This window comes from Aphelocoma coerulescens, unplaced genomic scaffold (genome assembly GCF_041296385.1).
Source record: "Aphelocoma coerulescens isolate FSJ_1873_10779 unplaced genomic scaffold, UR_Acoe_1.0 HiC_scaffold_244, whole genome shotgun sequence".
Lineage (NCBI taxonomy): Eukaryota > Metazoa > Chordata > Aves > Passeriformes > Corvidae > Aphelocoma > Aphelocoma coerulescens.
In genome coordinates, this window is record NW_027183589.1 from 94,253 (window position 1) to 120,970 (window position 26,718).

General features: G+C 52.0%; 2 protein-coding genes across 2 annotated transcripts; both read right to left on the reverse strand.

The window, feature by feature from the left end:
- Positions 1–4,383: 4,383 nt before the first annotated feature.
- Positions 4,384–26,458, reverse strand: SH3BP5L (SH3 binding domain protein 5 like). Its single transcript, XM_068999140.1, has 7 exons — positions 26,421–26,458; positions 23,878–24,204; positions 22,370–22,432; positions 20,544–20,672; positions 15,974–16,135; positions 10,206–10,379; positions 4,384–4,830 (listed from the first exon to the last, which is right to left on the reverse strand). The coding sequence occupies exons 2-7, from the start codon at positions 24,025–24,027 to the stop codon at positions 4,399–4,401; spliced, it is 1,110 nt and encodes a 369-aa protein (XP_068855241.1). The 5' UTR covers positions 24,028–24,204; positions 26,421–26,458; the 3' UTR covers positions 4,384–4,398.
- On the reverse strand, positions 13,101–15,381 carry LOC138101341 (golgin subfamily A member 6-like protein 25). The gene is given in 4 exon segments (XM_068999138.1): positions 13,101–13,343; positions 13,721–13,912; positions 15,194–15,256; positions 15,358–15,381. Coding segments are annotated over 4 exon segments (522 nt in total).
- Positions 26,459–26,718: the final 260 nt, after the last annotated feature.

The window sequence follows — 26,718 nt, forward strand, 5'->3', positions numbered from 1 at the left end:
GGTTTTGGGGGGTTTTTCCTGGTTTTTGGGGGCTTTTCCTGGGATTCTGGGGGGCTTTTCCTGGGATTTTGGGGGCTTTTCCTGGTTTTTTTTTGGCTTTTCCCCGTTTTTGGGGGCTTTTCCTGGGATTTTTGGGGCTTTTCCTTGTTTTTTTCGGGCTTTTCCCATTTTTTGGGGGGCTTTTCCCAGTTTTTTTTGGGGTTTTCTGGGTTTTTGGGAGGTTTTCCTGGGTTTGGGGGGCTTTTCCCGTTTTTTTTTCAGGTTTTTCCCAGTTTTTGGGGGCTTTTCCTGGGATTTTTGGGGGGCTTTTCCTGGGGTTTTTTTTGGCTTTTCCCATTTTTGGGGTTTTTCCCAGTTTTTAGGGGAGTTTTCCCATTTTTTGGGTGATTTTCCCAGGTTTTGGGAGCTTTTCCTGGTGTTTTGGGGGCTTTTCCCATTTTTTTCGGGCTTTTCCCAGTTTTTGGGGGGCTTTTCCCAGTTTTTTGGGGGTTTTTCCCGTTTTTGTGGGAGGTTTTCCTGCGTTTGGGGGCTTTTCCTGGTTTTTTTTCGGGTTTTTCCCAGTTTTTGGAAGAGTTTTCCCATTTTTTGGGTGATTTTCCCAGGTTTTCCTGGTTTTTTCGGGGGAGTTTTCCCAGTTTTCGGGGGCTTTTCTTGGAATTTTTGGAGGTTTTTCTGGGTTTTTTTGGCTTTTCCTGTTTTTTGGGAGATTTTCCTGTTTTTTTGGGGGCTTTTCCCGTTTTTCTGGGGGGGCTTTTCCCAGTTTTTGGGAGGTTTTCCCGGTTTTTTGGGAGGTTTTCCCAGGTTTTAGGGGAGTTTTCCCTTTTTTTTTGGGCTTTTCCCATTTTTGGGGCGATTTTCCCAGTTTTTTGGGGCTTTTGCTGTTTTTTGGGGACATTTCCCATTTTTCTGGGGGCTTTTCCCATTTTTTGGGGGGCTTTCCCCAGTTTTTGGGGATTTTCCTGTCATTTATTTTTTGTTTTCCCATTTTTTTGGGAGCTTTTCCCAGTCTTTGGGAGCTTTTCCCATTTTTTTTGCATTTTCCCATTTTTTGGGGGGCTTTTCCCAGCATTTTCGGGGCTTTTCCCATTTTTTGAGGGGTTCTCCTGGGCGTTTTTCAGGATTTTCCCATTTTTTTGGGATTTTCCCTTTTTTGGGGGCGATTTTCCCCTTTTTTTGAGGCTTTTCCCTTTTTTTTGGTGTTTTCCCAGTTTTGGGGGATTTTCCTGATTTTTTGGGGGCTTTTCCCTTTTTTTTTTTGCGTTTTCCCATTTTTTAGGGGATTTTCCCAGGTTTTTAGGGAATTTTCCCAATTTTTCGGGGATTTTCCCAATTTTTGGGGGCTTTTCCTCATTTTTTGGGTTTTTTTTCCCAGGTTTTTTTTTGGCTTTTCCCAGGTTTTTTTGGGGGGGAATTCCTGGGATTTTCATGGAATTTCTCAGCATTTCCTTGGGATTTCCTGGGGGTGTTTTGGGGATTTTTTTGGGGGATTTCCTGGGGATTTTTGGGGGATTTTTTTCAGAATTTCCCTGGGGTCTCATGGGATTTCCCAGGAATTTTCGGGATTCCTCCAGGATTTTGGGGGATTTCCGCGGATTCTGGGGGATTTTCCAGGAATTTTCGGGATTCCCTCAGGATTTCCTGGGATCTTCGGGAATTTTCCAGGAATTCTGGGGGATTTTTTAGGATTTCCTGATGATTTGGGGGGATTTTTCAGGATTTTCTGGGATTTTCCAGGAATTTTCGAGATTCCCTGAGGATTTCCTGGGATTTTCGGGAATTTTCCAGGAATTCTGGGGGTTTTTTTCGGGATTTTCTCAGGATTTGGGGGGGATTTCCTGGGGATTTTTTTAGGATTTCCTGACGATTTTGGGGGGATTTTTCAGGATTTTCTGGGATTTCTTGGGGATTCCCCAGGAATTTTCGGGATTCCCTCAGATTTTGTGGCATTTCCTGGGATTTTGGGGGATTTTCCAGGAATTCTGGGCCATTTCCCTCAGGATTTTGGGGTTTCCCTGGGATTTCTTGGGCCTCTCATGGGATTTCCCAGGAATTTTCCCCCTCCTGGGAATATTTTCCCAACCCCCCAGGCCCTCCCATCCCCCTTCCCAGAGGGGATTTTCCCGAGAAAAAAAATCCGGGATCGAGCCGGGATCCACAGGGGGGAAAAATCTGGGATCGATTTTCCCTAAAAACCGGGAAAATTCCCCCAAAAAGAGAAAAATCCCAAAAAAAAAAGGGGGATGATCCCAAAAAAAAAGAAAAATCCATGGATTGAAGGGGGGGGGGAGGGGAAAAATCTTGGGAATGCCGAGGAAAAGGAGGAATTACAACAAGAAGGAATTTTATTGATCTCAAGACGGGGATTTTTTTGGGGGAATTTTCCTCCCCCCAAAATTCCCAAATTTTCCCAGATTTCCTGGAATTCCAGCCTGGCCTGGAGGGGGGGAAGGGGGGGGAATTTTTTTTGGGGAAAAATCCCTGGAAAAGGAACCCCCGGGGCTGCCTCGAACCTGGGGGGGGGGGTTCTCATCACAGCCCCACCCCCATCCTGGAATTCCCAGAATTCCCAAAATTCCCCCCCCAAAAAAGCCCGGAATTCCGCAGGGATGAGATCCCCAAATTCCAAAGGTTCCACCCTCGAAGAGGCCGAAATTCCAAGGATTCCGCCCCCAAAAATCCCCAAATTCCAGGGATTTCAACCCCAACCCCTCCCCCCACCCCCACCTGAAATTCCAGGGATTTTTATCCCCAAATCCGCCGGATTTGGCCCCAAATTCCAGGGATTCATCCCGAAATTCCGCCCTCCGGGAATTCCATCGGAATCCCGCTCCCGTTCCTTGGGGGTTTTTCGGGAATTCCTTGGGATTTCCTGGGGATTTTTTGGGGATTTCCTGATGATTTGGGGGGAATTTTTGGGATTCCCTCAGGATTTCCTGGGATTTTTTGGGGATTTTCCAGGAATTCTGGGGGATTTTTGGGGATTTTCTCAGGATTTGGGGGCATTTCCTGGGAGTTTTTGGGATTTCCTGATGATTTTGGGGGATTTTTCAGGATTTTCTGGGATTTCCCAGGAATTTTCGGGATTCCCTCAGGATTTCCTGGGATTTTTGGGGGTTTTCCAGGAATTCTGGGGGATTTCCTGGGGATTTTCTCAGGATTTGGGGGGATTTCCTGGGGATTTTTGGGATTTCCTGACGATTTTGGGGGGAATTCCAGAAATTCTGAGGGAATTTCCCCAGGAATTCTGAGGGAATTTTCCAGGGATTTTCCAGGAATTCTGGGGAACTTTCCAGGAATTCTGAGGGATTTTCCCAGGAATTCTGGGCAATCTTTCCAGGAATTCTGAGGGGATTTTTTCCAGGAATTCTGGCGGATTTTTCTCAGGAATTCTACGGAACTTTCCAGGAATTCTGGGAAACTTTCCCCAGGAATTCGGAGGGAATTTCCCCAGGAATTCTGCAGGAATTTTCCAGGAATTCTGGGGAACTTTCCAGGAATTCTGAGGGATTTTTCCCGGGAATTCTGGTGGATTTTTCTCAGGAATTCTGGGGGAATTTTCCATGAATTCCAATGGATTTTTCCAGGAATTCTGGGGGATTTTTCCAGGAATTCTGGGAAACTTTCCCCAGGAATTTCCCAGGAACTCTGAGGGGGATTTTCCCAGGAATTCTGGCGGATTTTTCTCAGGAATTCTGAGGGGATTTTCCCAGGAATTCTGGCGGGATTTTTCCAGGAATTCTGGGAAACTTTCCCCAGGAATTTTCCAGGAATTCTGAGGGGATTTTTCCAGGAATTCTGGGGAACTTTCCAGGAATTCTGAGGGGGATTTTTCCAGGAATTCTGGGGAACTTTCCAGGAATTCTGAGGGGGATTTTTCCAGGAATTCTGCGAAACTTTCCCCAGGAATTTCCCAGGAACTCTGAGGGGGATTTTCCCAGGAATTCCAATGGATTTTTCTCAGGAATTCTGAGGGGATTTTCCCAGGAATTCTGGCGGGATTTTTCCAGGAATTCTGGGAAACTTTCCCCAGGAATTTTCCAGGAATTCTGAGGGGATTTTCCCAGGAATTCTGAGGAAATCTTTCCAGGAATTCTGAGGGGATTTTTCCAGGAATTCTGGCGGATTTTCCCAGGAATTCTGAGGGGGATTTTTCCAGGAATTCAGCGAAACTTTCCCCAGGAATTTCCCCAGGAATTCTGAGCGGGTTTTTCCCAGGAATTCTGAGCGGGTTTTTCCCAGGAATTCTAAAGAACTCCCCATGAATTCCAGCAGATTTTTTTCCCCCCCACCCCCCCGGAATTCTCACCGATCATTCCCAACAATTCCAGGTGCTTTCCCACCACCCCCCCCCACCCTCCTCCCCAATTCCCGGCTTTTCCCCTCTCCCCTCCGGGAATTTCAGAGGCTGACGCTCCGACGCTGCCGCCAACTCCGGCGCCGCCGCCGCTCCTCCTCCCTCCCCTCCCCCACCCCCTCTCCGTGCAGGCTCAGCGCATCCGGCATTCCCGAAATGCCGGGAACGGCGGCCAAATGTTCCACGGAGTCGAACTTCTGCAGGTCGGAGGCGACGCTGCGCAGGCTCAGCCCCGACAGCGAATCCCCGCAGGCCGAAATCCCCTCGGAGCCGCCGAGGCCGGAATTTTCCGCCGGAATTCCGGCGCCGCCCTCGGCCCCCAGAGGGTTTTCCCGGCGTTTTTTCCGCAGGATCCGGCGGAAGCGGCGGGCGTGGAGCTCCTCGCTGATCTGCTCCAGGTTGCGCAAGGCCACGGCGTAGCGGAGCTTGGCTCGGGAGACGGCGGATTCCAGGGAATTCACGCGGGATTTGTGCTCCTGGGAACGGGGGGAACGTTGGGAATTCCCGGCGAAATTCCCGGGAAAAAGGGAGGGAAGGGTGGGGGGAAAAGGGAAAAATCCAGCCCCAAAAAAAAAAGGGGGGAGGGTTGGGAAAGAACGGAGAGGGATTGGGGGGAATTCCCAAAGGTTGCGGTGGGGGGTGGGAGAATTGCGCGGAATTCCCAAGGTTCTGTCGGGATCCATGGAAATGGCAGGAAAATCCGTAAAAAATTCCCGTGAAAATGCCGGAAAATTGGGGTGAAAATCCCGGAAAATTGGGGTGAAAATCCTGGAAAATTGGGGTGAAAATCCCGGAAAATTGGGGTGAAAATCCCGGAAAATTTGGGGTAAAAATCCTGGAAAATTGGGGTGAAAATCCCGGAAAATTGGGGTAAAAATCCTGGAAAATTGGGGTGAAAATCAAGGAAAATTGGGGTGAAAATCACGGAAAATTTGGGTGAAAATCACGGAAAATTTGGGTGAAAATCACGGAAAATTTGGGGTGAAAATCCCGGAAAATTTGGGGTTTAGCCCCAAAAATTGGGGTGAAAATCCTGGAAAATTGGGGTGAAAATCCCAGAAAATTGGGGTGAAAATCCCGGAAAATTTGGGGGTTCTCCCGGAAAATTGGGGTAAAAATCCCGGAAAATTGGGGTGAAAATCCCAGAAAATTGGAGTGAAAATCCCAGAAAGTTTGGGGTTTAGCCCCAAAAATTGGGGTGAAAATGCCGGAAAATTGAAGTAAAAATCCTGGAAAATTTGGGGTTTATCCCCGAAAATTGGGGTAAAAATCCTGGAAAACTGGGGTGAAAATCCCGGAAAATTTGGGGTAAAAATCCCGGAAAATTCGGGGTTTAGCCCCAAAAATTGGGGTGAAAATGCCGGAAAATTGAAGTAAAAATCCTGGAAAATTTGGGGTTTATCCCCGAAAATTGGGGTAAAAATCCCGGAAAATTGGGGTGAAAATCCCGGAAAATTCGGGGTTTATCCCAGAAAATTGGGGTAAAAATCCCGGAAAATTGGGGTGAAAATCCCGGAAAATTTGGGGTGAAAATCCCGGAAAATTCGGGGTTTATCCCGGAAAATTGGGGTGAAAATCCCGGAAAATTGGGGTGAAAATCATGGAAATTTGGGGTGAAAATCCTGGAAAATTTGGGGTTTATCCCGGAAAATTGGAGTGAAAATCCCGAAAATTTGGGGTTTAGCCCCAAAAATTGGGGTGAAAATCCCGAAAAATTGGGGTGAAAATCCTGGAAAATTTGGGGTTCCCCTCCCAGTTCTCCCAGTTCCCCTCCCAGTGCTCCCAGTACCTCGAGGCGCTGGTTGAACTGGGCCTTGAGCTCGAAGTAGGGCCCCCTCCCAGTGCTCCCAGTGCTCCCAGTGCCCCTCCCAGTGCTCCCAGTGCCCCTCCCAGTGCTCCCAGCTCCCCTCCCAGTGCTCCCAGTGCCCCTCCCAGTGCTCCCAGTTCCCCTCCCAGTGCTCTCAGTTCCACTCCCAGTGCTCTCAGTTCCACTCCCAGTGTCTCTAACCCTTCTCCCAGTGCTCCCAGTGCCTCTAATCCTTTTCCCAGCGCTCCCAGTTCCCTCCCAGTGCTCCCAGTTCCCCTCCCAGTGCTCCCAGTGCCCCTCCCAGTGCTCTCAGTGCCTCTAACCCTTTTCCCAGTGCTCCCAGTTCCCATCCCAGTGCTCCCAGTGCCTCTAATCCTTTTCCCAGTGCTCCCAGTTCCCCTCCCAGTGCTCCCAGTGCCTCTAATCCTTTTCCCAGTGCTCCCAGTTCCCCTCCCAGTGCTCCCAGTGCCCCTCCCAGTGCTCCCAGTGCTGCCAGTACCTCGAGGCGCTGGTTGAACTGGGCCTTGAGCTCGAAGTAGGGCCCCCTCCCAGTGCTCCCAGTGCTCCCAGTGCCCCCCCCAGTGCTCCCAGTTCCCCTCCCAGTGCTCCCAGTTCCCCTCCCAGTGCTCTCAGTTCCACTCCCAGTGCTCCCAGTTCCCCTCCCAGTGCTCTCAGTTCCACTCCCAGTGCTCTCAGTTCCACTCCCAGTGTCTCTAACCCTTCTCCCAGTGCTCCCAGTGCCTCTAATCCTTTTCCCAGTGCTCCCAGTGCCCCTCCCAGTGCTCCCAGTGCCTCTAATCCTTTTCCCAGTGCTCCCAGTTCCCCTCCCAGTGCTCCCAGTGCTGCCAGTACCTCGAGGCGCTGGTTGAACTGGGCCTTGAGCTCGAAGTAGGGCCCCCTCCCAGTGCTCCCAGTGCTCCCAGTTCCCCTCCCAGTGCTCCCAGTTCCCCTCCCAGTGCTCCCAGTGCTCCCAGTACCTCGAGGCGCTGGTTGAACTGGGCCTTGAGCTCGAAGTAGGGCCCCCTCCCAGTGCTCCCAGTGCTCCCAGTGCCCCTCCCAGTGCTCCCAGTGCCCCTCCCAGTGCTCCCAGTTCCCCTCCCAGTGCTCCCAGTGCCCCTCCCAGTGCTCCCAGCTCCCCTCCCAGTGCTCCCAGTGCCCCTCCCAGTGCTCCCAGTTCCCCTCCCAGTGCTCTCAGTTCCACTCCCAGTGCTCTCAGTTCCACTCCCAGTGTCTCTAACCCTTCTCCCAGTGCTCCCAGTGCCTCTAATCCTTTTCCCAGCGCTCCCAGTTCCCTCCCAGTGCTCCCAGTTCCCCTCCCAGTGCTCCCAGTGCCCCTCCCAGTGCTCTCAGTGCCTCTAATCCTTTTCCCAGTGCTCCCAGTTCCCATCCCAGTGCTCCCAGTGCCTCTAATCCTTTTCCCAGTGCTCCCAGTTCCCCTCCCAGTGCTCCCAGTGCCTCTAATCCTTTTCCCAGTGCTCCCAGTTCCCCTCCCAGTGCTCCCAGTTCCCCTCCCAGTGCTCCCAGTTCCCCTCCCAGTGCTCCCAGTGCTGCCAGTACCTCGAGGCGCTGGTTGAACTGGGCCTTGAGCTCGAAGTAGGGCCCCCTCCCAGTGCTCCCAGTGCTCCCAGTGCCCCCCCCAGTGCTCCCAGTTCCCCTCCCAGTGCTCCCAGTTCCCCTCCCAGTGCTCTCAGTTCCACTCCCAGTGCTCTCAGTTCCCCTCCCAGTGTCTCTAAGCCTTCTCCCAGTGCTCCCAGTGCCTCTAATCCTTTTCCCAGTGCTCCCAGTTCCCATCCCAGTGCTCCCAGTGCCTCTAATCCTTTTCCCAGTGCTCCCAGTTCCCCTCCCAGTGCTGCCAGTACCTCGAGGCGCTGGTTGAACTGGGCCTTGAGCTCGAAGTAGGGCCCCCTCCCAGTGCTCCCAGTGCTCCCAGTGCCCCTCCCAGTGCTCCCAGTTCCCCTCCCAGTGCTCTCAGTTCCCCTCCCAGTGTCTCTAACCCTTCTCCCAGTGCTCCCAGTGCCTCTAATCCTTTTCCCAGTGCTCCCAGTTCCCCTCCCAGTGCTCCCAGTTCCCCTCCCAGTGCTCCCAGTGCTGCCAGTACCTCGAGGCGCTGGTTGAACTGGGCCTTGAGCTCGAAGTAGGGCCCCCTCCCAGTGCTCCCAGTGCTCCCAGTGCCTCTAATCCTTTTCCCAGTGCTCCCAGTTCCCCTCCCAGTGCTCCCAGTGCTCCCAGTACCTCGAGGCGCTGGTTGAACTGGGCCTTGAGCTCGAAGTAGGGCCCCCTCCCAGTGCTCCCAGTGCTCCCAGTGCCTCTAATCCTTTTCCCAGTGCTCCCAGTTCCCCTCCCAGTGCTCCCAGTTCCCCTCCCAGTGCTCCCAGTGCTGCCAGTACCTCGAGGCGCTGGTTGAACTGGGCCTTGAGCTCGAAGTAGGGCCCCCTCCCAGTGCTCCCAGTGCTCCCAGTGCCTCTAATCCTTTTCCCAGTGCTCCCAGTGCCCCTCCCAGTGCTCCCAGTGCTCCCAGTACCTCGAGGCGCTGGTTGAACTGGGCCTTGAGCTCGAAGTAGGGCCCCCTCCCAGTGCTCCCAGTGCTCCCAGTGCCTCTAATCCTTTTCCCAGTGCTCCCAGTGCCCCTCCCAGTGCTCCCAGTTCCCCTCCCAGTGCTCCCAGTTCCCCTCCCAGTGCTCCCAGTGCTGCCAGTACCTCGAGGCGCTGGTTGAACTGGGCCTTGAGCTCGAAGTAGGGCCCCCTCCCAGTGCTCCCAGTGCTCCCAGTGCCTCTAATCCTTTTCCCAGTGCTCCCAGTGCCCCTCCCAGTGCTCCCAGTGCTCCCAGTACCTCGAGGCGCTGGTTGAACTGGGCCTTGAGCTCGAAGTAGGGCCCCCTCCCAGTGCTCCCAGTGCTCCCAGTGCCCCTCCCAGTGCTCCCAGTTCCCCTCCCAGTGCTCCCAGTTCCCCCCCCAGTGCTCCCAGTGCCCCTCCCAGTGCTCCCAGTGCCTCTAATCCTTTTCCCAGTGCTCCCAGTGCCCCTCCCAGTGCTCCCAGTTCCCCTCCCAGTGCTCTCAGTTCCACTCCCAGTGTCTCTAACCCTTCTCCCAGTGCTCTCAGTGCCTCTAATCCTTTTCCCAGTGCTCCCAGTTCCCATCCCAGTGCTCCCAGTGCCTCTAATCCTTTTCCCAGTGCTCCCAGTGCCCCTCCCAGTGCTCCCAGTTCCCCTCCCAGTGCTCCCAGTGCTGCCAGTACCTCGAGGTGCTGGTTGAACTGGGCCTTGAGCTCGAAGTAGGGCCCCCTCCCAGTGCTCCCAGTGCCCCTCCCAGTGCTCCCAGTTCCCCTCCCAGTGCTCCCAGTGCCTCTAATCCTTTTCCCAGTGCTCCCAGTTCCCCTCCCAGTGCTCCCAGTTCCCCCCCCAGTGCTCCCAGTGCTCCCAGTACCTCGAGGCGCTGGTTGAACTGGGCCTTGAGCTCGAAGTAGGGCCCCCTCCCAGTGCTCCCAGTGCTCCCAGTTCCCCCCCCAGTGCTCCCAGTTCCCCTCCCAGTGCTCCCAGTGCCTCTAATCCTTTTCCCAGTGCTCCCAGTTCCCCTCCCAGTGCTCCCAGTGCTGCCAGTACCTCGAGGCGCTGGTTGAACTGGGCCTTGAGCTCGAAGTAGGGCCCCCTCCCAGTGCTCCCAGTGCTCCCAGTTCCCCCCCCAGTGCTCCCAGTTCCCCTCCCAGTGCTCCCAGTGCCTCTAATCCTTTTCCCAGTGCTCCCAGTTCCCCTCCCAGTGCTCCCAGTTCCCCTCCCAGTGCTGCCAGTGCCTCTAATCCTTTTCCCAGTGCTCCCAGTTCCCCTCCCAGTGCTCCCAGTGCTGCCAGTACCTCGAGGCGCTGGTTGAACTGGGCCTTGAGCTCGAAGTAGGGCCCCCTCCCAGTGCTCCCAGTGCTCCCAGTTCCCCTCCCAGTGCTCCCAGTGCTCTCAGTTCCCCTCCCAGTGTCTCTAAGCCTTCTCCCAGTGCTCCCAGTGCCTCTAATCCTTTTCCCAGTGCTCCCAGTTCCCCTCCCAGTGCTGCCAGTACCTCGAGGCGCTGGTTGAACTGGGCCTTGAGCTCGAAGTAGGGCCGGCTGCGGCCGATGTCGCGCCTCAGGGCCTTCTGCAGCCGCTGCACCTCGGCCTCGGCCTCCTGGCACAGGCGCGTCACGCGCTGGTGCTCCCGCTCGCTGCCCAGCCGCTCCTGCTCCGCCTCGTTCACCTGCGCCCCACAAACGCCCCGGGAATTCCCGACAAATTCCCCCGGGAATTCCCGCCAAATTCCCGCCAAATTCCCCAGGAATTCCCACCAAATTGCTCAGAAATTCCCGTGAAATTCCTCCCAAATTCCCGCCAAATTGCTCAGAAATTCCCGTGAAATTCCCAGAAATTCCCGAGAAATTCGCGCCAAATTCCTCAGAAATTCCCGCCAAATTGCCCAGGAGTTCCCGTGAAATTGCCCAGAAATTCCTGAGAAATTCGTGCCAAATTCCTCAGAAATTCCCGCCAAATTGCCCAGAAATTCGTGTCAAATTCCCAGAAATTCCCAGAAATTCCCGCCAAATTGCCCAGGAATTCCCGCCAAATTGCCCAGAAATTCCCGAGAAATTCCTGCCAAATTGCTCAAAAATTCCCGACAAATTGCCCCAGGAATTCCCATCAAATTGCCCCGGGAATTCCTGCCAAATTCCCCAGGAATTCCCAAGAAATTCCCCAGGAATTCCCGCCAAATTGCCCAGGAATTCCCGCCAAATTGCCCAGAAATTCCCGAGAAATTCGTGCCAAATTCCTCAGAAATTCCCGCCAAATTGCCCAGGAGTTCCCGTCAAATTGCCCCAGAATTCCCGCCAAATTCCCCAGGAATTCCCACCAAATTGCCCAGGAATTCCCGTCAAATTCCCAGAAATTCCCGCCAAATTGCTCAGGAATTCCTGCCAAATTCCTGTCAAATTGCCCAGGAGTTCCCAACAAATTGCGCAGGAATTCCTGCCAAATTCCCCAGGAATTCCCGAGAAATTCCCCAGGAATTCCCGCCAAATTCCCGCCAAATTCCCCGGGAATTCCCGGCAAATTGCCCAGAAATTCCCGTGAAATTCCTGCCAAATTCCCGTCAAATTGCCCAGGAATTCCCGCCAAATTGCCCAGGAATTCCCGACAAATTCCCAGAAATTCCCGTCAAATTCCCCAGGAATTCCGGTCAAATTCCCAGAAATTCCCAGAAATTCCTGCCAAATTGCCCAGGAATTCCTGAGAAATTCGTGCCAAATTCCTCAGAAATTCCCGCCAAATTCCCCAGGAGTTCCCGTCAAATTGCCCAGGATTTCCCAACAAATTGCCCCAGAATTCCCGCCAAATTGCCCAGGAGTTCCCGCCAAATTCCTGTCAAATTCTCCAGGAATTCCCACCAAATTGCCCAGAAATTCCCGAGAAATTCGTGCCAAATTCCTCAGAAATTGCCGTCAAATTCCCGCCAAATTGCTCAGAAATTCCCATGAAATTGCTCAGAAATTCCCGAGAAATTCGTGTCAAATTCCTCAGAAATTCCCGCCAAATTGCCCAGAAATTCCTGCCAAATTCCCAGAAATTCCCGCCAAACTCCCCAGGAATTCCCGCCAAATTCCCCAGGAATTCCCGCCAAATTCCCACCAAATTGCCCCAGAATTCCCGCCAAATTCCCCAGGAATTCCTGCCAAATTCCCGCCAAATTCCCCAGGAATTCCTGCCAAATTCCCGACAAATTGCCCAGGAGTTCCCGTCAAATTGCCCAGAAATTCCCGAGAAATTAGTGTCAAATTCCTCAGAAATTCCCGCCAAATTCCCCAGGAATTCCCATCAAATTGCCCAGGAATTCCCAAGAAATTCGTGCCAAATTCCTCAGAAATTCCCAAGAAATTCCCGCCAAATTCCCCAGGAATTCCCACCAAATTGCCCAGGAATTCCCGCCAAATTGCTCAGGAGTTCCCGTCAAATTGCCCAGGAATTCCTGCCAAATTCCCACCGAATTCCCAGAAATTCCCAAGAAATGCCCATCAAATTCCCAAGAAATTCTCGTGAAATTCCCACCAAACTCCTGCCGTTCCGAGACGGAAAGGAGGCGGGAGGAATTCCTGCCAAATTCCCCAGGAATTCCCACCAAATTCTTTCCCAGAAATTCCCGTGAAATTCCCCAAAAATTCCTGAGAAATTCCCACCAAATTCCTGAGAAATTCCCAAGAAATTCCCACCAAATTCCAGTGAAATTCCCACCAAATTCCTGCCAAATCCCCACCAAATTCCTGCCAAATTCCCGCCAAATTCTGAGTGGGAAAGGGAGGTGGGAGGAATTCCCGCCAAATTGCCCAGAAATCCCCGAGAAATTCCCGCCAAATTCCTGTGAAATTCCCATGAAATTCCCGCCAAACTCCCGCCAAATCCACACCAAATTCCCACCAAATCCACGCCGAATTCCTGCAAAATTGCCACCAAATTCCCGCTGTTCCCAGTGGGAACAGAGGCGGGAGGAATTCCCGGCAAATTCCCAGAAAGTCCCGGGAAATTCCCGCCAAACTCCCACCAAAGCACCACAAAATTCCCAAAAAATTCCAGCAAAATCCCTGCCAAATTCCAGCCAAATTCCCACGAAATTCTCCTATGGAGCCCAAACCCCATCCCAAACATCCCAAACCTTCTCCCGTTGATCCCAAACCTTCCCTCATTGATCCCAAACCTTCCCTCATTGATCCCAAACCTTCTCCCATTGATCCCAAACCCCATCCCACCCATCCCAAACCTTCCCTCATTGATCCCAAACCTTCTCCCGTTGATCCCAAACCTTCTCCCGTTGATCCCAGTCCTCATCCCATTGATCCCAAACCCCATCCCACCTTCTCCAAACCCCATCCCACCCATCCCAAACCTTCTCCCATTGATCCTAAATTGCATCCCACCAATCCCAAATCTTCCCTCATTGATCCCAAACTTTCTCCCATTGATCCCAAACTTTGTCTCGTTGATCCCAAACTTTCTCCTGTTGATCCCAAACTTTCTCCCATTGATCCCAAACCTTCTCCCACCCATCCCAAACCTTCTCCCATTGATCCCAAACCTTCTATTGATCCCAAACCTTCTCCTGTTGATCCCAAAGCTTCTCCCATTGATCCCAAACTTTCTCCCATTGATCCCAAACCCCATCCCACCCATCCCAAACCTTCTCCCAACCATCCCAAACCCCATCCCAAACATCCCAAACCTTTCCTCATTGATCCCAAACCTTCTCCCGTTGATCCCAAACCTTCTCCCGTTGATCCCAGTCCTCATCCCATTGATCCCAAACCCCATCCCAAACATCCCAAACCTTCCCTCATTGATCCCAAACCTTCTCCCGTTGATCCCAAACCTTCTCCCATTGATCCCAGTCCTCATCCCATTGATCCCCAACCCCATCCCACCTTCTCCAAACCCCATCCCACCCATCCCAAACCTTCTCCCGTTGATCCCAAACCCCATCCCAGCATCCCAAACCTTCTCCCATTGATCCCAAATTGCATCCCACCAATCCCAAAGCTTCCCTCATTGATCCCAAACCTTCTCCCGTTGATCCCAAACCTTCTCCCGTTGATCCCAAACTTTCTCCTGTTGATCCCAAACTTTCTCCCATTGATCCCAAACCTTCTCCCACCCATCCCAAACCTTCTCCCAACCATTCCCAGCCCCATTCCCGCCATTCCCAGCCCCATTCCCGGCTCCCACCTTGCCCGTGCCGTGGTTGAGCATCTCCTGCCAGGTGGGATCCAGGCGGTTCTTCCCATTCCCACCATTCCAAACCCCATCCCAACCATCCCAATCCTTCTCCCATTGATCCCAAATCGCATCCCACCCATCCCAAACCCCATCCCATTGATCCCAAACCTTCTCCCATTGATCCCAAACCTTCTCCTGCTGATCCCAAAGCTTCTCCCATTGGTCCCAAACCCCATCCCACCTTCTCCAAACCTTCTTCCAACCATCCCAAACCTTCTCCCATTGATCCCAAACCCATCCCACCCATCCCAAACCTTCTCCCAACCATTCCCAGCCCCATTCCCGGCTCCCACCTTGCCCGTGCCGTGGTTGAGCATCTCCTGCCAGGTGGGATCCAGGCGGTTCTTCCCATTCCCGCCATTCCCAACCCCATCCCAACCATCCCAATCCTTCTCCCATTGATCCCAAATCGCATCCCACCCATCCCAAACCCCATCCCACCCATCCCAAACCCCATCCCATTGATCCCAAACCCCATCCCAAACATCCCAAACCTTCTCCCATTGATCCCAAACCTTCTCCTGCTGATCCCAAAGCTTCTCCCATTGGTCCCAAACCCCATCCCACCTTCTCCAAACCTTCTTCCAACCATCCCAAACCTTCTCCCATTGATCCCAAACCCATCCCACCCATCCCAAACCTTCTCCCAACCATTCCCAGCCCCATTCCTGGCTCCCACCTTGCCCGTGCCGTGGTTGAGCATCTCCTGCCAGGTGGGATCCAGGCGGTTCTTCCCATTCCCGCCATTCCCAACCCCATCCCAACCATCCCAATCCTTCTCCCATTGATCCCAAATCGCATCCCACCCATCCCAAACCCCATCCCACCCATCCCAAACCCCATCCCATTGATCCCAAACCCCATCCCAAACATCCCAAACCTTCTCCCATTGATCCCAAACCTTCTCCTGCTGATCCCAAAGCTTCTCCCATTGATCCCAAACCCCATCCCATTGATCCCAAACCCCATCCCATTGATCCCAAACCCCATCCCAAACATCTCAATCCTTCTCCCATTGATCCCAAACCTTCTCCTGTTGATCCCAAACCTTCTCCCATTGGTCCCAAACCCCATCCCACCTTCTCCGGACCTTCTCCCACCCATTCCAAACCCCATCCCAACCATCCCAAACCTTCTCCCATTGATCCCAAACCCCATCCCAGCATCCCAAACCTTCTCCCGTTGATCCCAAATCGCATCCCACCCATCCCAAACCTTCTCCCATTGATCCCAAACCTTGTCCCACCCATCCCAAACCTTCTCCTGTTGATCCCAAACTTTCTCCCCTTGATCCCAATCCTTCTCCCGTTGATCCCAAACCTTCTCCCATTGATCCCAGTCCTTCTCCCATTGATCCCAAACCCATCCCACCTTCTCCAAACCTTCTCCCAACCATTCCCAGCCCCATTCCCGGCTCCCACCTTGCGCGTGGCGTGGTTGAGCATCTCCTGCCAGGTGGGATCCAGGCGGTTCTTCCCATTCCCGCCATTCCAAACCCCATCCCAACCATCCCAATCCTTCTCCCATTGATCCCAAATCGCATCCCACCCATCCCAAACCCCATCCCACCCATCCCAAACCCCATCCCATTGATCCCAAACCCCATCCCAAACATCCCAAACCTTCTCCCATTGATCCCAAACCTTCTCCTGCTGATCCCAAAGCTTCTCCCATTGATCCCAAACCCCATCCCACCTTCTCCAAACCTTCTTCCAACCATCCCAAACCTTCCCCCATTGATCCCAAACCCCATCCCATTGATCCCAAACCCCATCCCACTGATCCCAAACCCCATCCCAAACATCTCAATCCTTCTCCCATTGATCCCAAACCTTCTCCTGTTGATCCCAAACCTTCTCCCATTGGTCCCAAACCCCATCCCACCTTCTCCAAACCTTCTCCCACCCATCCCAAACCTTCTCCCATTGATCCCAAACCCATCCCACCCATCCCAAACCTTCTCTCATTGATCCCAAACCCATCCCACCTTCTCCAAACCTTCTCCCAACCATTCCCAGCCCCATTCCCGGCTCCCACCTTGCGCGTGGCGTGGTTGAGCATCTCCTGCCAGGTGGGATCCAGGCGGTTCTTGCCGTTGGCCATGCCCTGCTCGGCCACGAAGACCATTTCCCGCGCCGCGTTGTGCATCCCCACCGCCCGCTCGTAGCGCAGCGCCGCCCGCTGCGTCTCCTGCTGCGCCTGGGGAAAGCGGGAATTCCGGGAATCCGGGATGGCCGGAGCCGCTCCCGGGTGGGTTTCGTGGAGTTTGGGATGGGTGGGATGGGTGGGATGGGAACTGGGATGGGTGGGATGAGGATTGGGATGGGTGGATGGGGTTTGGGGTCAATGGGGGAAGGTTTGGGATGGGTGGGATGGGAATTGGGATGGGTGGGATGGGGTTTGGGATCAATGGGAGAAGGATTGGGATCAATGGGAGAAGGTTTGGGATCAATGGGGGAAGGTTTGGGATGGGTGGGAGAAGGTTTGGGATGGTTGGGAGAAGGTTTGGGATGGGTGGGATGGGGTTTGGGATCAATGGGAGAAGGTTTAGGATGGTGGGATGCGGTTTGGGATCAACAGGAAATGGTTTGGGATGGGTGGGATGGGAATTGGGATGGGTGGGAGAAGGACTGGGATGGGTGGGAGAAGGATTGGGATGGGTGGGATGAGGTTTGGGATGGGGTTTGGAGAAGGTGGGATGGGGTTTGGGATGGTTGGGATGGGAATTGGGATGGGTGGGATGGGTTTGGGATCAATGGGAGAAGTTTTAGGATGGTGGGATGGGGTTTGGGATCAATGGGGGAAGGTTTGGGATCAATGGGAGAAGATTTGGGATGGATGGGATGGATTTGGGATGGTTGGGATGAGGTTTGGGATGGATGGGAGAAGGATTGGGATGGGTAGGATGGGTTTGGGATCAATGGGAGAAGGTTTGGGACCAATGGAAGAAGGTTTGGGATGCTCAGATGGGGTTTGGGATGGGAATTCCCAGTTTTCCTGGGGTTTCTTGGGGCTTTTTTCAGTTTTTTACCCATTTTTTCCCTGTTTTCCCCCCATTTTTTCTCCTTTTTCCCCAGATTTTTCCCGTTTTTCCCGGATTTTCCCCCAAATCCCGGCACCTCCTTGGCTCTCCTCCAACGGCCTCATAGGAGATGGAATTTGGGATGGGAATTCCCAGTTTTCCTGGGATTTTCCCCCTTTTTTTTCCCATTTTACCCCATTTTTCCCCGTTTTTTCCCCATTTTTTCCCGTTTTTCCCGGATTTTACCCCAAATCCTGGCACCTCCTTGGCTCTCCTCCAACGGCCTCGTAGGAGATGGAATTTGGGATGGGAATTCCCAGTTTTCCTGGGGTTTTGCCCCTTTTTTTCCCCATTTTTCCTGTTTATTTCCCATTTTTCCCCATTTTTCCCCATTTTCCCCCCATTTTCCCCATTTTTCCCAGATTTTGCCCCAAATCCCGGCACCTCCTTGGCTCTCCTCTAACGGCCTCATAGAAGATGGAATTTGGGATGGGAATTCCCAGTTTTCCTGGGGTTTTTGGGACTTTTTTCAGTTTTTTACCCATTTTTTCCCATTTTTTCCCCGTTTTTCCCCCATTTTTTCCCGTTTTTCCCAGATTTTCCCCCAAATCCCGGCACCTCCTTGGCTCTCCTCTAACGGCCTCATAGAAGATGGAATTTGGGATGGGAATTCCCAGTTTTCCTGGGGTTTTTGGGACTTTTTTCAGTTTTTTACCCATTTTTTTCCCATTTTTTCCCCGTTTTTTCCCATTTTCCCCCATTTTTTCCCGTTTTTCCCAGATTTTCCCCCAAATCCCGGCACCTCCTTGGCTCTCCTCTAACGGCCTCGTAGGAGATGGAATTTGGGATGGGAATTCCCAGTTTTCCTGGGGTTTTTGGGACTTTTTTCAGTTTTTTACCCATTTTTTTCCCATCTTTTCCCCGTTTTTTTCCCATTTTCCCCCATTTTTTCCCGTTTTTCCCGGATTTTGCCCCAAATCCCGGCACCTCCTTGGCTCTCCTCCAACGGCCTCCTAGGAGATGGAATTTGGGATGGGAATTCCCAGTTTTCCTGGGATTATTTCCCTTTTTTTCCCATTTTACCCCAGTTTTCCCCATTTTTTGCCCATTTTTACCCCATTTTTCCCGTTTTTCCCAGATTTTGCCCCAAATCCCGGCACCTCCTTGGCTCTCCTCTAACGGCCTCATAGAAGATGGAATTTGGGATGGGAATTCCCAGTTTTCCTGGGGTTTTGGGGACTTTTTTCAGTTTTTTTCCCATTTTTTCCCCGTTTTTTCCCATTTTCCCCCATTTTTTCCCGTTTTTCCCAGATTTTGCCCCAAATCCTGGCACCTCCTTGGCTCTCCTCCAACGGCCTCGTAGGAGATGGAATTTGGGATGGGAATTCCCAGTTTTCCTGGGGTTTTGCCCCTTTTTTTCCCCATTTTTCCTGTTTATTTCCCATTTTCCCCCATTTTTCCCCCATTTTTTCCCGTTTTTCCCAGATATTGCCCCAAATCCCGGCACCTCCTTGGCTCTCCTCTAACGGCCTCATAGAAGATGGAATTTGGGATGGGAATTCCCAGTTCTCCTGGGATTTTCCCCCTTTTTTTTCCCATTTTACCCCATTTTCCCCCGTTTTTTCCCCATTTTTCCCCGTTTTTCCCGGATTTTACCCCAAATCCTGGCACCTCCTTGGCTCTCCTCCAACGGCCTCGTAGGAGATGGAATTTGGGATGGGAATTCCCAGTTTTCCTGGGGTTTTGCCCCTTTTTTTCCCCATTTTTCCTGTTTATTTCCCATTTTTCCCCATTTTCCCCCCATTTTTCCCATTTTTCCCAGATTTTGCCCCAAATCCTGGCACCTCCTTGGCTCTCCTCTAACGGCCTCATAGAAGATGGAATTTGGGATGGGAATTCCCAGTTTTCCTGGGTTTTTTGGGACTTTTTTCAGTTTTTTACCCATTTTTTTCCCATTTTTTCCCCGTTTTTTCCCATTTTCCCCCATTTTCCCCCATTTTTTCCCGTTTTTCCCGGATTTTGCCCCAAATCCCGGCACCTCCTTGGCTCTCCTCTAACGGCCTCATAGAAGATGGAATTTGGGATGGGAATTCCCAGTTTTCCTGGGATTTTCCCCCTTTTTTTTCCCAGTTTTCCTGGGGTTTCCCCCCTTTTTTTTCCCATTTTTCCCCATTTTTCCTGGGATTTTTCCCATTTTCCCCCATTTTTCCCCCATTTTTTCCCGTTTTTCCCGGATTTTGCCCCAAATCCCGGCACCTCCTTGGCTCTCCTCCAACGGCCTCCTAGGAGATGGAATTTGGGATGGGAATTCCCAGTTTTCCTGGGGTTTTTTGGGGCTCTTTTTCAGTTTTTTACCCATTTTTTTCCCATTTTTTCCCCGTTTTTTCCCATTTTCCCCCATTTTCCCCCATTTTTTCCCGTTTTTCCCAGATATTGCCCCAAATCCCGGCACCTCCTTGGCTCTCCTCTAACGGCCTCATAGAAGATGGAATTTGGGATGGGAATTCCCAGTTTTCCTGGGATTTTCCCCCTTTTTTTTCCCAGTTTTTCTGGGATTTTCCCCCTTTTTTTTCCCATTTTTCCCCATTTTTCCTGGGATTTTTCCCATTTTTTCTCCTCTTTTCCCCATTTTTTCCCGTTTTTCCCAGATTTTGCCCCAAATCCCGGCACCTCCTTGGCTCTCCTCCAACGGCCTCGTAGGAGATGGAATTTGGGATGGGAATTCCCAGTTTTCCTGGGATTTTCCCCCTTTTTTTTCCCATTTTTCCTGGGATTTTTCCCATTTTCCCCCGTTTTTCCCCCATTTTTTCCCGTTTTTCCCAGATTTTCCCCCAAATCCCGGCACCTCCTTGGCTCTCCTCCAACGGCCTCATAGGAGATGGAATTTGGGATGGGAATTCCCAGTTTTCCTGCGATTTCCCCCCTTTTTTTTCCCATTTTTCCCCATTTTTCCTGGGATTTTTCCCATTTTTTCTCCTCTTTTCCCCATTTTTTCCCGTTTTTCCCGGATTTTACCCCAAATCCCGGCACCTCCTTGGCTCTCCTCTAACGGCCTCATAGAAGATGGAATTTGGGATGGGAATTCCCATTTTTCCTGGGAATTTTTGGGGCTTTTTTTCAGTTTTTTACCATTTATTTCCCATTTTTTCCCCATTTTTCCCCCATTTTTCCCGTTTTTCCCAGATTTTGCCCCAAATCCCGGCACCTCCTTGGCTCTCCTCCAACGGCCTCATAGAAGATGGAATTTGGGATGGGAATTCCCAGTTTTCCTGGGGTTTTTGGGACTTTTTTCAGTTTTTTACCCATTTTTTCCCTGTTTTTCCCCGTTTTTTCCCATTTTCCCCCATTTTTTCCCCATTTTTTCCCGTTTTTCCCAGATTTTCCCCCAAATCCTGGCACCTCCTTGGCTCTCCTCTAACGGCCTCATAGAAGATGGAATTTGGGATGGGAATTCCCAGTTTTCCTGGGATTTTCCCCCTTTTTTTTCCCATTTTTCCCCGTTTTTTCCTGGGATTTTTCCCATTTTTTCTCCTCTTTTCCCCATTTTTTCCCGTTTTTCCCGGATTTTGCCCCAAATCCCGGCACCTCCTTGGCTCTCCTCCGGGCCTCGTAGTAGGGCCGGGCTCTCTCGATGCAATTCCCGAGTTGGGATCCCTGGGAATTCAATTTCCGGGCGGAATCCGAGAGGATGCGGCGATAGCGGGAACGGGCGGCCTGGGAGGGGTGGGAAACCAGTTTGGGACTGGTTTGGACTGGTTTGGTCCGGGAAAACCACTTAAGGAGTGGGAAACCAGTTTGGGAATGAGGAAAACCAGTCTGGGACTGGTGTGGAGTGGGAAAACCAGTTTGGGAATGGGAAACCAGTTTGGGAGTGGTTTGGACTGGGAAAACCAGTTAAGGAATGGGAAACCAGTTTGGGACTGGTTTGGACTGGTTTGGTCCGGGAAAACCACTTAAGGAGAGGGAAACCAGTTTGGGAATGAGGAAAACCAGTCTGGGACTGGTGTGGACTGGGAAAACCAGTTTGGGAATGGGAAACCAGTTTGGGAGTGGTTTGGACTGGGAAAACCAGTTAAGGAATGGGAAACCAGTTTGGGACTGGTTTGGACTGGTTTGGGACTGGTTTGGTCCGGGAAAACCACTTAAGGAGTGGGAAACCAGTTTGGGAATGAGGAAAACCAGTCTGGGACTGGTGTGGAGTGGGAAAACCAGTTTGGGAATGGGAAACCAGTTTGGGAGTGGTTTGGACTGGGAAAACCAGTTAAGGAATGGGAAACCAGTTTGGGACTGGTTTGGACTGGTTTGGTCCGGGAAAACCACTTAAGGAGTGGGAAACCAGTTTGGGAATGAGGAAAACCAGTTTGGGACTGGTTTGGGACTGGTTTGGACTGGGAAAACCAGTTTGGGAATGGGAAACCAGTTTGGGACTGGTTTGGACTGGTTTGGGAGTGGTTTGGACTGGGAAAACCAGTTTGGGAATGGAAAACCAGTTTGGGACTGGTTTGGGACTGGTTTGGACTGGGAAAACTGGTTTGGGAATGCAGAAAACCAGTTTGGGACTGGTTTCGACTGGGAAAACCAGTTTGGGAATGGGAAACCAGTTTGGGATTGGGAAACCAGTTTGGCACTGGTTTGGACTGGTTTGGACTGGGAAAACCAGTTTGGGAAGGGGGGAAACCAGTTTGGGACTGGTTTGGACTGGTTTGGACTTGGAAAACCAGTTTCGCTCCCAGTTCACTCCCAGTGCTCCCAGTTCCTTCCCAGTTCCCTCCCAGTGCTCCCAGTTCCCTCCCAGTTCCCTCCCAGTGCTCCCGGTTCATTCCCAGTTCCCTCCCAGTTCCCTCCCAGTCCCTCCCAATCCCCTCCCAGTGCTCCCAGCCCCCTCCCAGTTCCCTCCCAGATCCCTCCCAGTGCTCCCAGTTCCTTCCCAGTTCCCTCACAGTGCTCCCGGTTCATTCCCAGTTCCCTCCCAGTTCACTCCCAGTGCTCCCAGTCCCTCCCAGCTTCCTCCCAGTGCTCCCGGTTCATTCCCAGTTCCCTCCCAGTCCCCTCCCAGTGCTCCCAGTTCCTTCCCAGTGCTCCCAGTTCCTTCCCAGTGCTCCCAGTCCCCTCCCAGTGCTCCCAGTTCCCTCCCAGTCCCTCCCAATCCCCTCTCAGTGCTCCCAGCTCACTCCCAGTTCCCTCCCAGTTCACTCCCAGTCCCTCCCAGTTCCCTCCCAGTCCCTCCCAGTTCACTCCCAGTGCTCCCAGTTCCCTCCCAGTCCCTCCCAGTGCTCCCAGTTCCTTCCCAGTGCTCCCAGTTCCCTCCCAGTCCCTCCCAGTCCCTCCCAGTGCTCCCAGTTCCTTCCCAGTGCTCCCAGTTCCTTCCCAGTCCCCTCCCAGTCCCTCCCAGTGCTCCCAGTTCCACTCACGTCCAGCTCCAGCTCCCCCCGGTTGATTTCAGCGTTGGCCTCGTTCAGGTGCTCCAGCTCCTCCTGCAGCCCAAAGAATTCCCAAAAAACCCCAAAATTTGGGGAAAAGGATCCCAAAATCCCCAAAATTTGGGGAAAAAACCCCAAAATTCGGGATAAAGGATCCCAAAAACCCCAAAATTTGGGGAAAAAAAGCCCAAAATTTGGGGAAAAGGATCCCAAAACCCCAAAATTTGGGGGAAAAACGCCCAAAATTTGGGGAAAAGGGATCCCAAAATCCCCAAAATTTGGGGAAAAGGATTCCAAAATCCCCAAAATTCGGGGAAAAGGATTCCAAAATCCCCAAAATTCGGGATAAAGGATCCCAAAAACCCAAAATTTGGGGAAAAAACGCCCAAAATTTGGGGAAAAGGATCCCAAAATCCTCAAAATTCGAGAGAAATCCTCAAAATTCGGGGAAAAGGATCCCAAAATCCCCAAAATTTGGGGAAAAAAACCCCATAATTCGGGATAAAGGATCCCAAAAACCCCAAAATTTGGGGAAAAAAACCCAAATTTGCGGAAAAGGGATCCCAAAATCCCCAAAATTTGGGGAAAAAGATCCCCAAATCCTCAAAATTTGGGGAAAAAACCCTAAAATTCGGGAAAAAGGATCCCAAAATCCCCAAAATTCAGGAAAAAGATCCCAAAATCCTCAAAATTCAGGGAAAAAACACCCCAAAATCCCCAAAATTTGGGGAAAAGAACCCAAAATTTGGGGAAAAGAATACCCAAAATCCCCAAAATTCGGGAAAAGGGATCCCAAAATCCCTAAAATTTGGGAGAAAGCCCCAAAACTCAGGAAAAAGATCCCAAAATCCCCAAAATTCAGGAAAACGATCCCCAAATCCTCAAAATTCACAGAAAAAACCCCCAAATTTTGGGAAAAGGACCCCAAAATCGCTAAAAATGGGGGGAAAAAAACCCAAAATTCAGGAAAAAACCCCAAAATTTGGGAAAAGGATCCCAAAACCCCCAAAATTTGGGGAAAAACAGTCCCAAATCCCCAAAATTCAGGGAAAAAAGATCCCAAAATCCCGGGAAAAAAACCCAAAATCCCCAAAATTCAGGGAAAAGGGATTCCAAAACCCCCCCAAATCTGGGGAAAAAACCCCAAAATTTGGGGAAAAGGATCCCAAAACCCCCAAAATTTGGGGAAAAAACCCCAAAACTCAGGAAAAAGAATCCCCAAATCCCCAAAATTCAGGGAAAAAAGACCCCAAAATTCAGGAAAAAGAATCCCCAAATCCCCAAAATTCAGGAAAAACTCCGGAACTCCCCAAAATTCCCCGAAACTCCGGGAAAAAGACCCCAAATCCCAAAATCCCAACCCCAAATCCCCAAAAACTGGACTCAAAACCCCCCAAAATCCCGGGATTTCCCCCCAAATTCCCAAGATTTCCGCCGCAAATCCCCAAATTCGCACCCCAAAAGCCCCAAAATCCCAGGATTTGACCCCAAATTCCCACCTGGATCCGGGGGTCCAGCTCTTCCTCCTCCTCTTCCTCCTCCTCCTCCTCCTCCTCCTCTTCCTCCTCTTCCTCCTCCTCCTCTTCCTTCGGGGGATTCCCGGGGTTTTCCCCTCCCCCCCAAATCCGCCCCTGCTCCGAATCCCCCATTTTGGGATCCCCCAAAATTCCAGGGGGCCATCCAAGGTCGGGGGGGGGGGGAGGGGAGGGGCTTTAATTCATTTTTGGGGGAATTCTTCGGGAATTTCGGGGAGTTTGGGATTTTTCCTCCTTCACTCCAGGCTGGGTTGGGCCAATGGGATTTTGGGGGGGAGGGGAGGGGAGGAGCTGGGGGAGAAAAAAAAGGGGGGAAAATCCAAAATTAGGGAATTTTTTCCCCCCCCTCTCCTGGAATTTTGGAAGAGTCCAAGTTGTCCAGAGGGGGGAGATTTGGCTGAATTCCATGAAATTTGTCCCAAAATTCCGGGGGAGTCTGAGCAAATCCACCGGAATTCCCTCGAATTTCACCCCAATCCCACCCAAAATGCCTCAAATCCCGCCCGAAATTGCCGAAATTCCCGCGAAATCCCCTCAAATCCACCCAAAATCCCTCAAATCCCAACGCGAAATCCCCTCAAATCCCCCCAAAATCCTTCAAATCCAACCCAAAATTGCCAAAATTCCCACAAATTTCTTCAAATCTCCCCAAAATCCCTCAAATCCAAACCAAAATTGACGAAATTCCCACAAATCTCCTCAAATCCCCCCAAAATCCCTCAAATCCAACCCAAAATTGCCAAAATTCCCACAAATCTCTTCAAATCCCCCCCAAAATCCCCTCAAATCCCCCCAAATCCTCCCCAAAATCCCCCCAAATCCCAAAAATCCTCTCCCACACCCCCAAATTCCCCTCAAGGACCCCCAAATCCCCCCAAACTCTCCCAAAATTCCCCCAAAGTCCCCCCAAATCCTCAAAATCCCACGAATATCCCCAAATCCCTCCCCCACATCCCCCCAAAATCCACTCCATGACCCCCAAAATCCCCCCAAATCCCAAAAATTCCCCAAAAATCCTCTCCGAGATCCCCAAATTCCCCTCAAGAACCCCAAAATCCCCCCAAACTACCCCCAAATTCCTCAAAATTCCCTCAGAATCCCCTCAAATCCCCCCCAAATCCCCTCAAATCCCAAAAATCCCCTCCCACACCCCCAAATTCCCCTCAAGAACCCCAAAATCCCCTCAAATCCCCCAAAATTCCTCAAAACTCCCCCCAAAATCCCCTCAAATCCTCCCTAAATTCCAAAAATCCTCTCCCACACCCCCAAATTCCCCTCAAGGACCCCCAAATCCCCCCAAACTCTCCCAAAATTCCCCAAAAATCCCCTCAAATCCCACAAATATCCCCAAATCCCTCCCCCACATCCCCCCAAAATCCACTCCATGACCCCCAAAATCCCCCCAAATCCCAAAAATTCCCCAAAAATCCTCTCCGAGATCCCCAAATTCCCCTCAAGAACCCCAAAATCCCCCCAAACTACCCCCAAATTCCTCAAAATTCCCTCAGAATCCCCTCAAATCCCCCCCAAATCCCCTCAAATCCCAAAAATCCCCTCCCACACCCCCAAATTCCCCTCAAGAACCCCAAAATCCCCTCAAATCCCCCAAAATTCCTCAAAACTCCCCCCAAAATCCCCTCAAATCCTCCCTAAATTCCAAAAATCCTCTCCCACACCCCCAAATTCCCCTCAAGGACCCCAAAATCCCCCCAAACTCTCCCAAAATTCCCCAAAAATCCCCTCAAATCCCACAAATATCCCCAAATCCCTCCCCCACATCCCCCCAAAATCCACTCCATGACCCCCAAAATCCCCCCAAATCCCAAAAATTCCCCAAAAATCCTCTCCCAGATCCCCAAATTCCCCTCAAGAACCCCAAAATCCCCCCAAACTACCCCCAAATTCCTCAAAATTCCCTCAGAATCCCCTCAAATCCCCCCCAAATCCCCTCAAATCCCAAAAATCCTCTCCCACACCCCCAAATTCCCCTCCAGGATCCCAAAATCCCTCCAACCCCCCTCAGAATTCCCTCAGAATCCCCCCCAAATCCCCCCAAATCCCAAAAATCCTCTCCCACACCCCCAAATTCCCCTCAACGACCCCAAAATCCCCTTAAATTCCCTCAGGATTCCCTCAAACCCCCCCCAAATCCCACAAATATCCCCAAATCCCTCCCCCACACCCCCCCAAAATCCACTCCACGACCCCCAAATCCCAAAAATCCTCTCCCACACCCCCAAATTCCCCTCCAGGACCCCAAAATCCCTCAAAACCCCCTCAGAATCCCCTCAGAATTCCCTCCAAATCTCCCCGAATTCCCCCCCAAAGCCCCCCTCAAACCCCCCAAAAACCCCTCAGACCCCCCCTAAGCCCCCTCCCCAACGCCACGATCCCACAAATCCCTCGAAGCTCCCCTCCCCCTGATCCCAGAGATCCTCGGGATCTCCCCAAAATTCCCAAAAATTCCCAATTTTCCCCCAAATCCCCCCCCCCGGGCCTGTGTTTACCCCCCGCTCCGCCACCGCTGCCGGGCCGCTCCTCCCACCGGAAGCGGAAGTGCCCCTCAGCCTCCTCCTGCCGTACAACATGGCGGCCTCCTGGGTGATTTTTAACGCCGCTTTTCCGCCTTTCGCCCGGTTTTCCGGGGCTCAAACCGGGCGAGACGCTTAAACCGAATAAAAAACGAACCCGCCGTGCCCGGTTAGGTCACGACTGGCCTGAAATGGTGCCTCAAAAACACCACCGGGAGGAGGGTAAAAGGGTGCCGCCATCTTGTTGAACGCCTCGAGATGGCGGCCGCGGGCG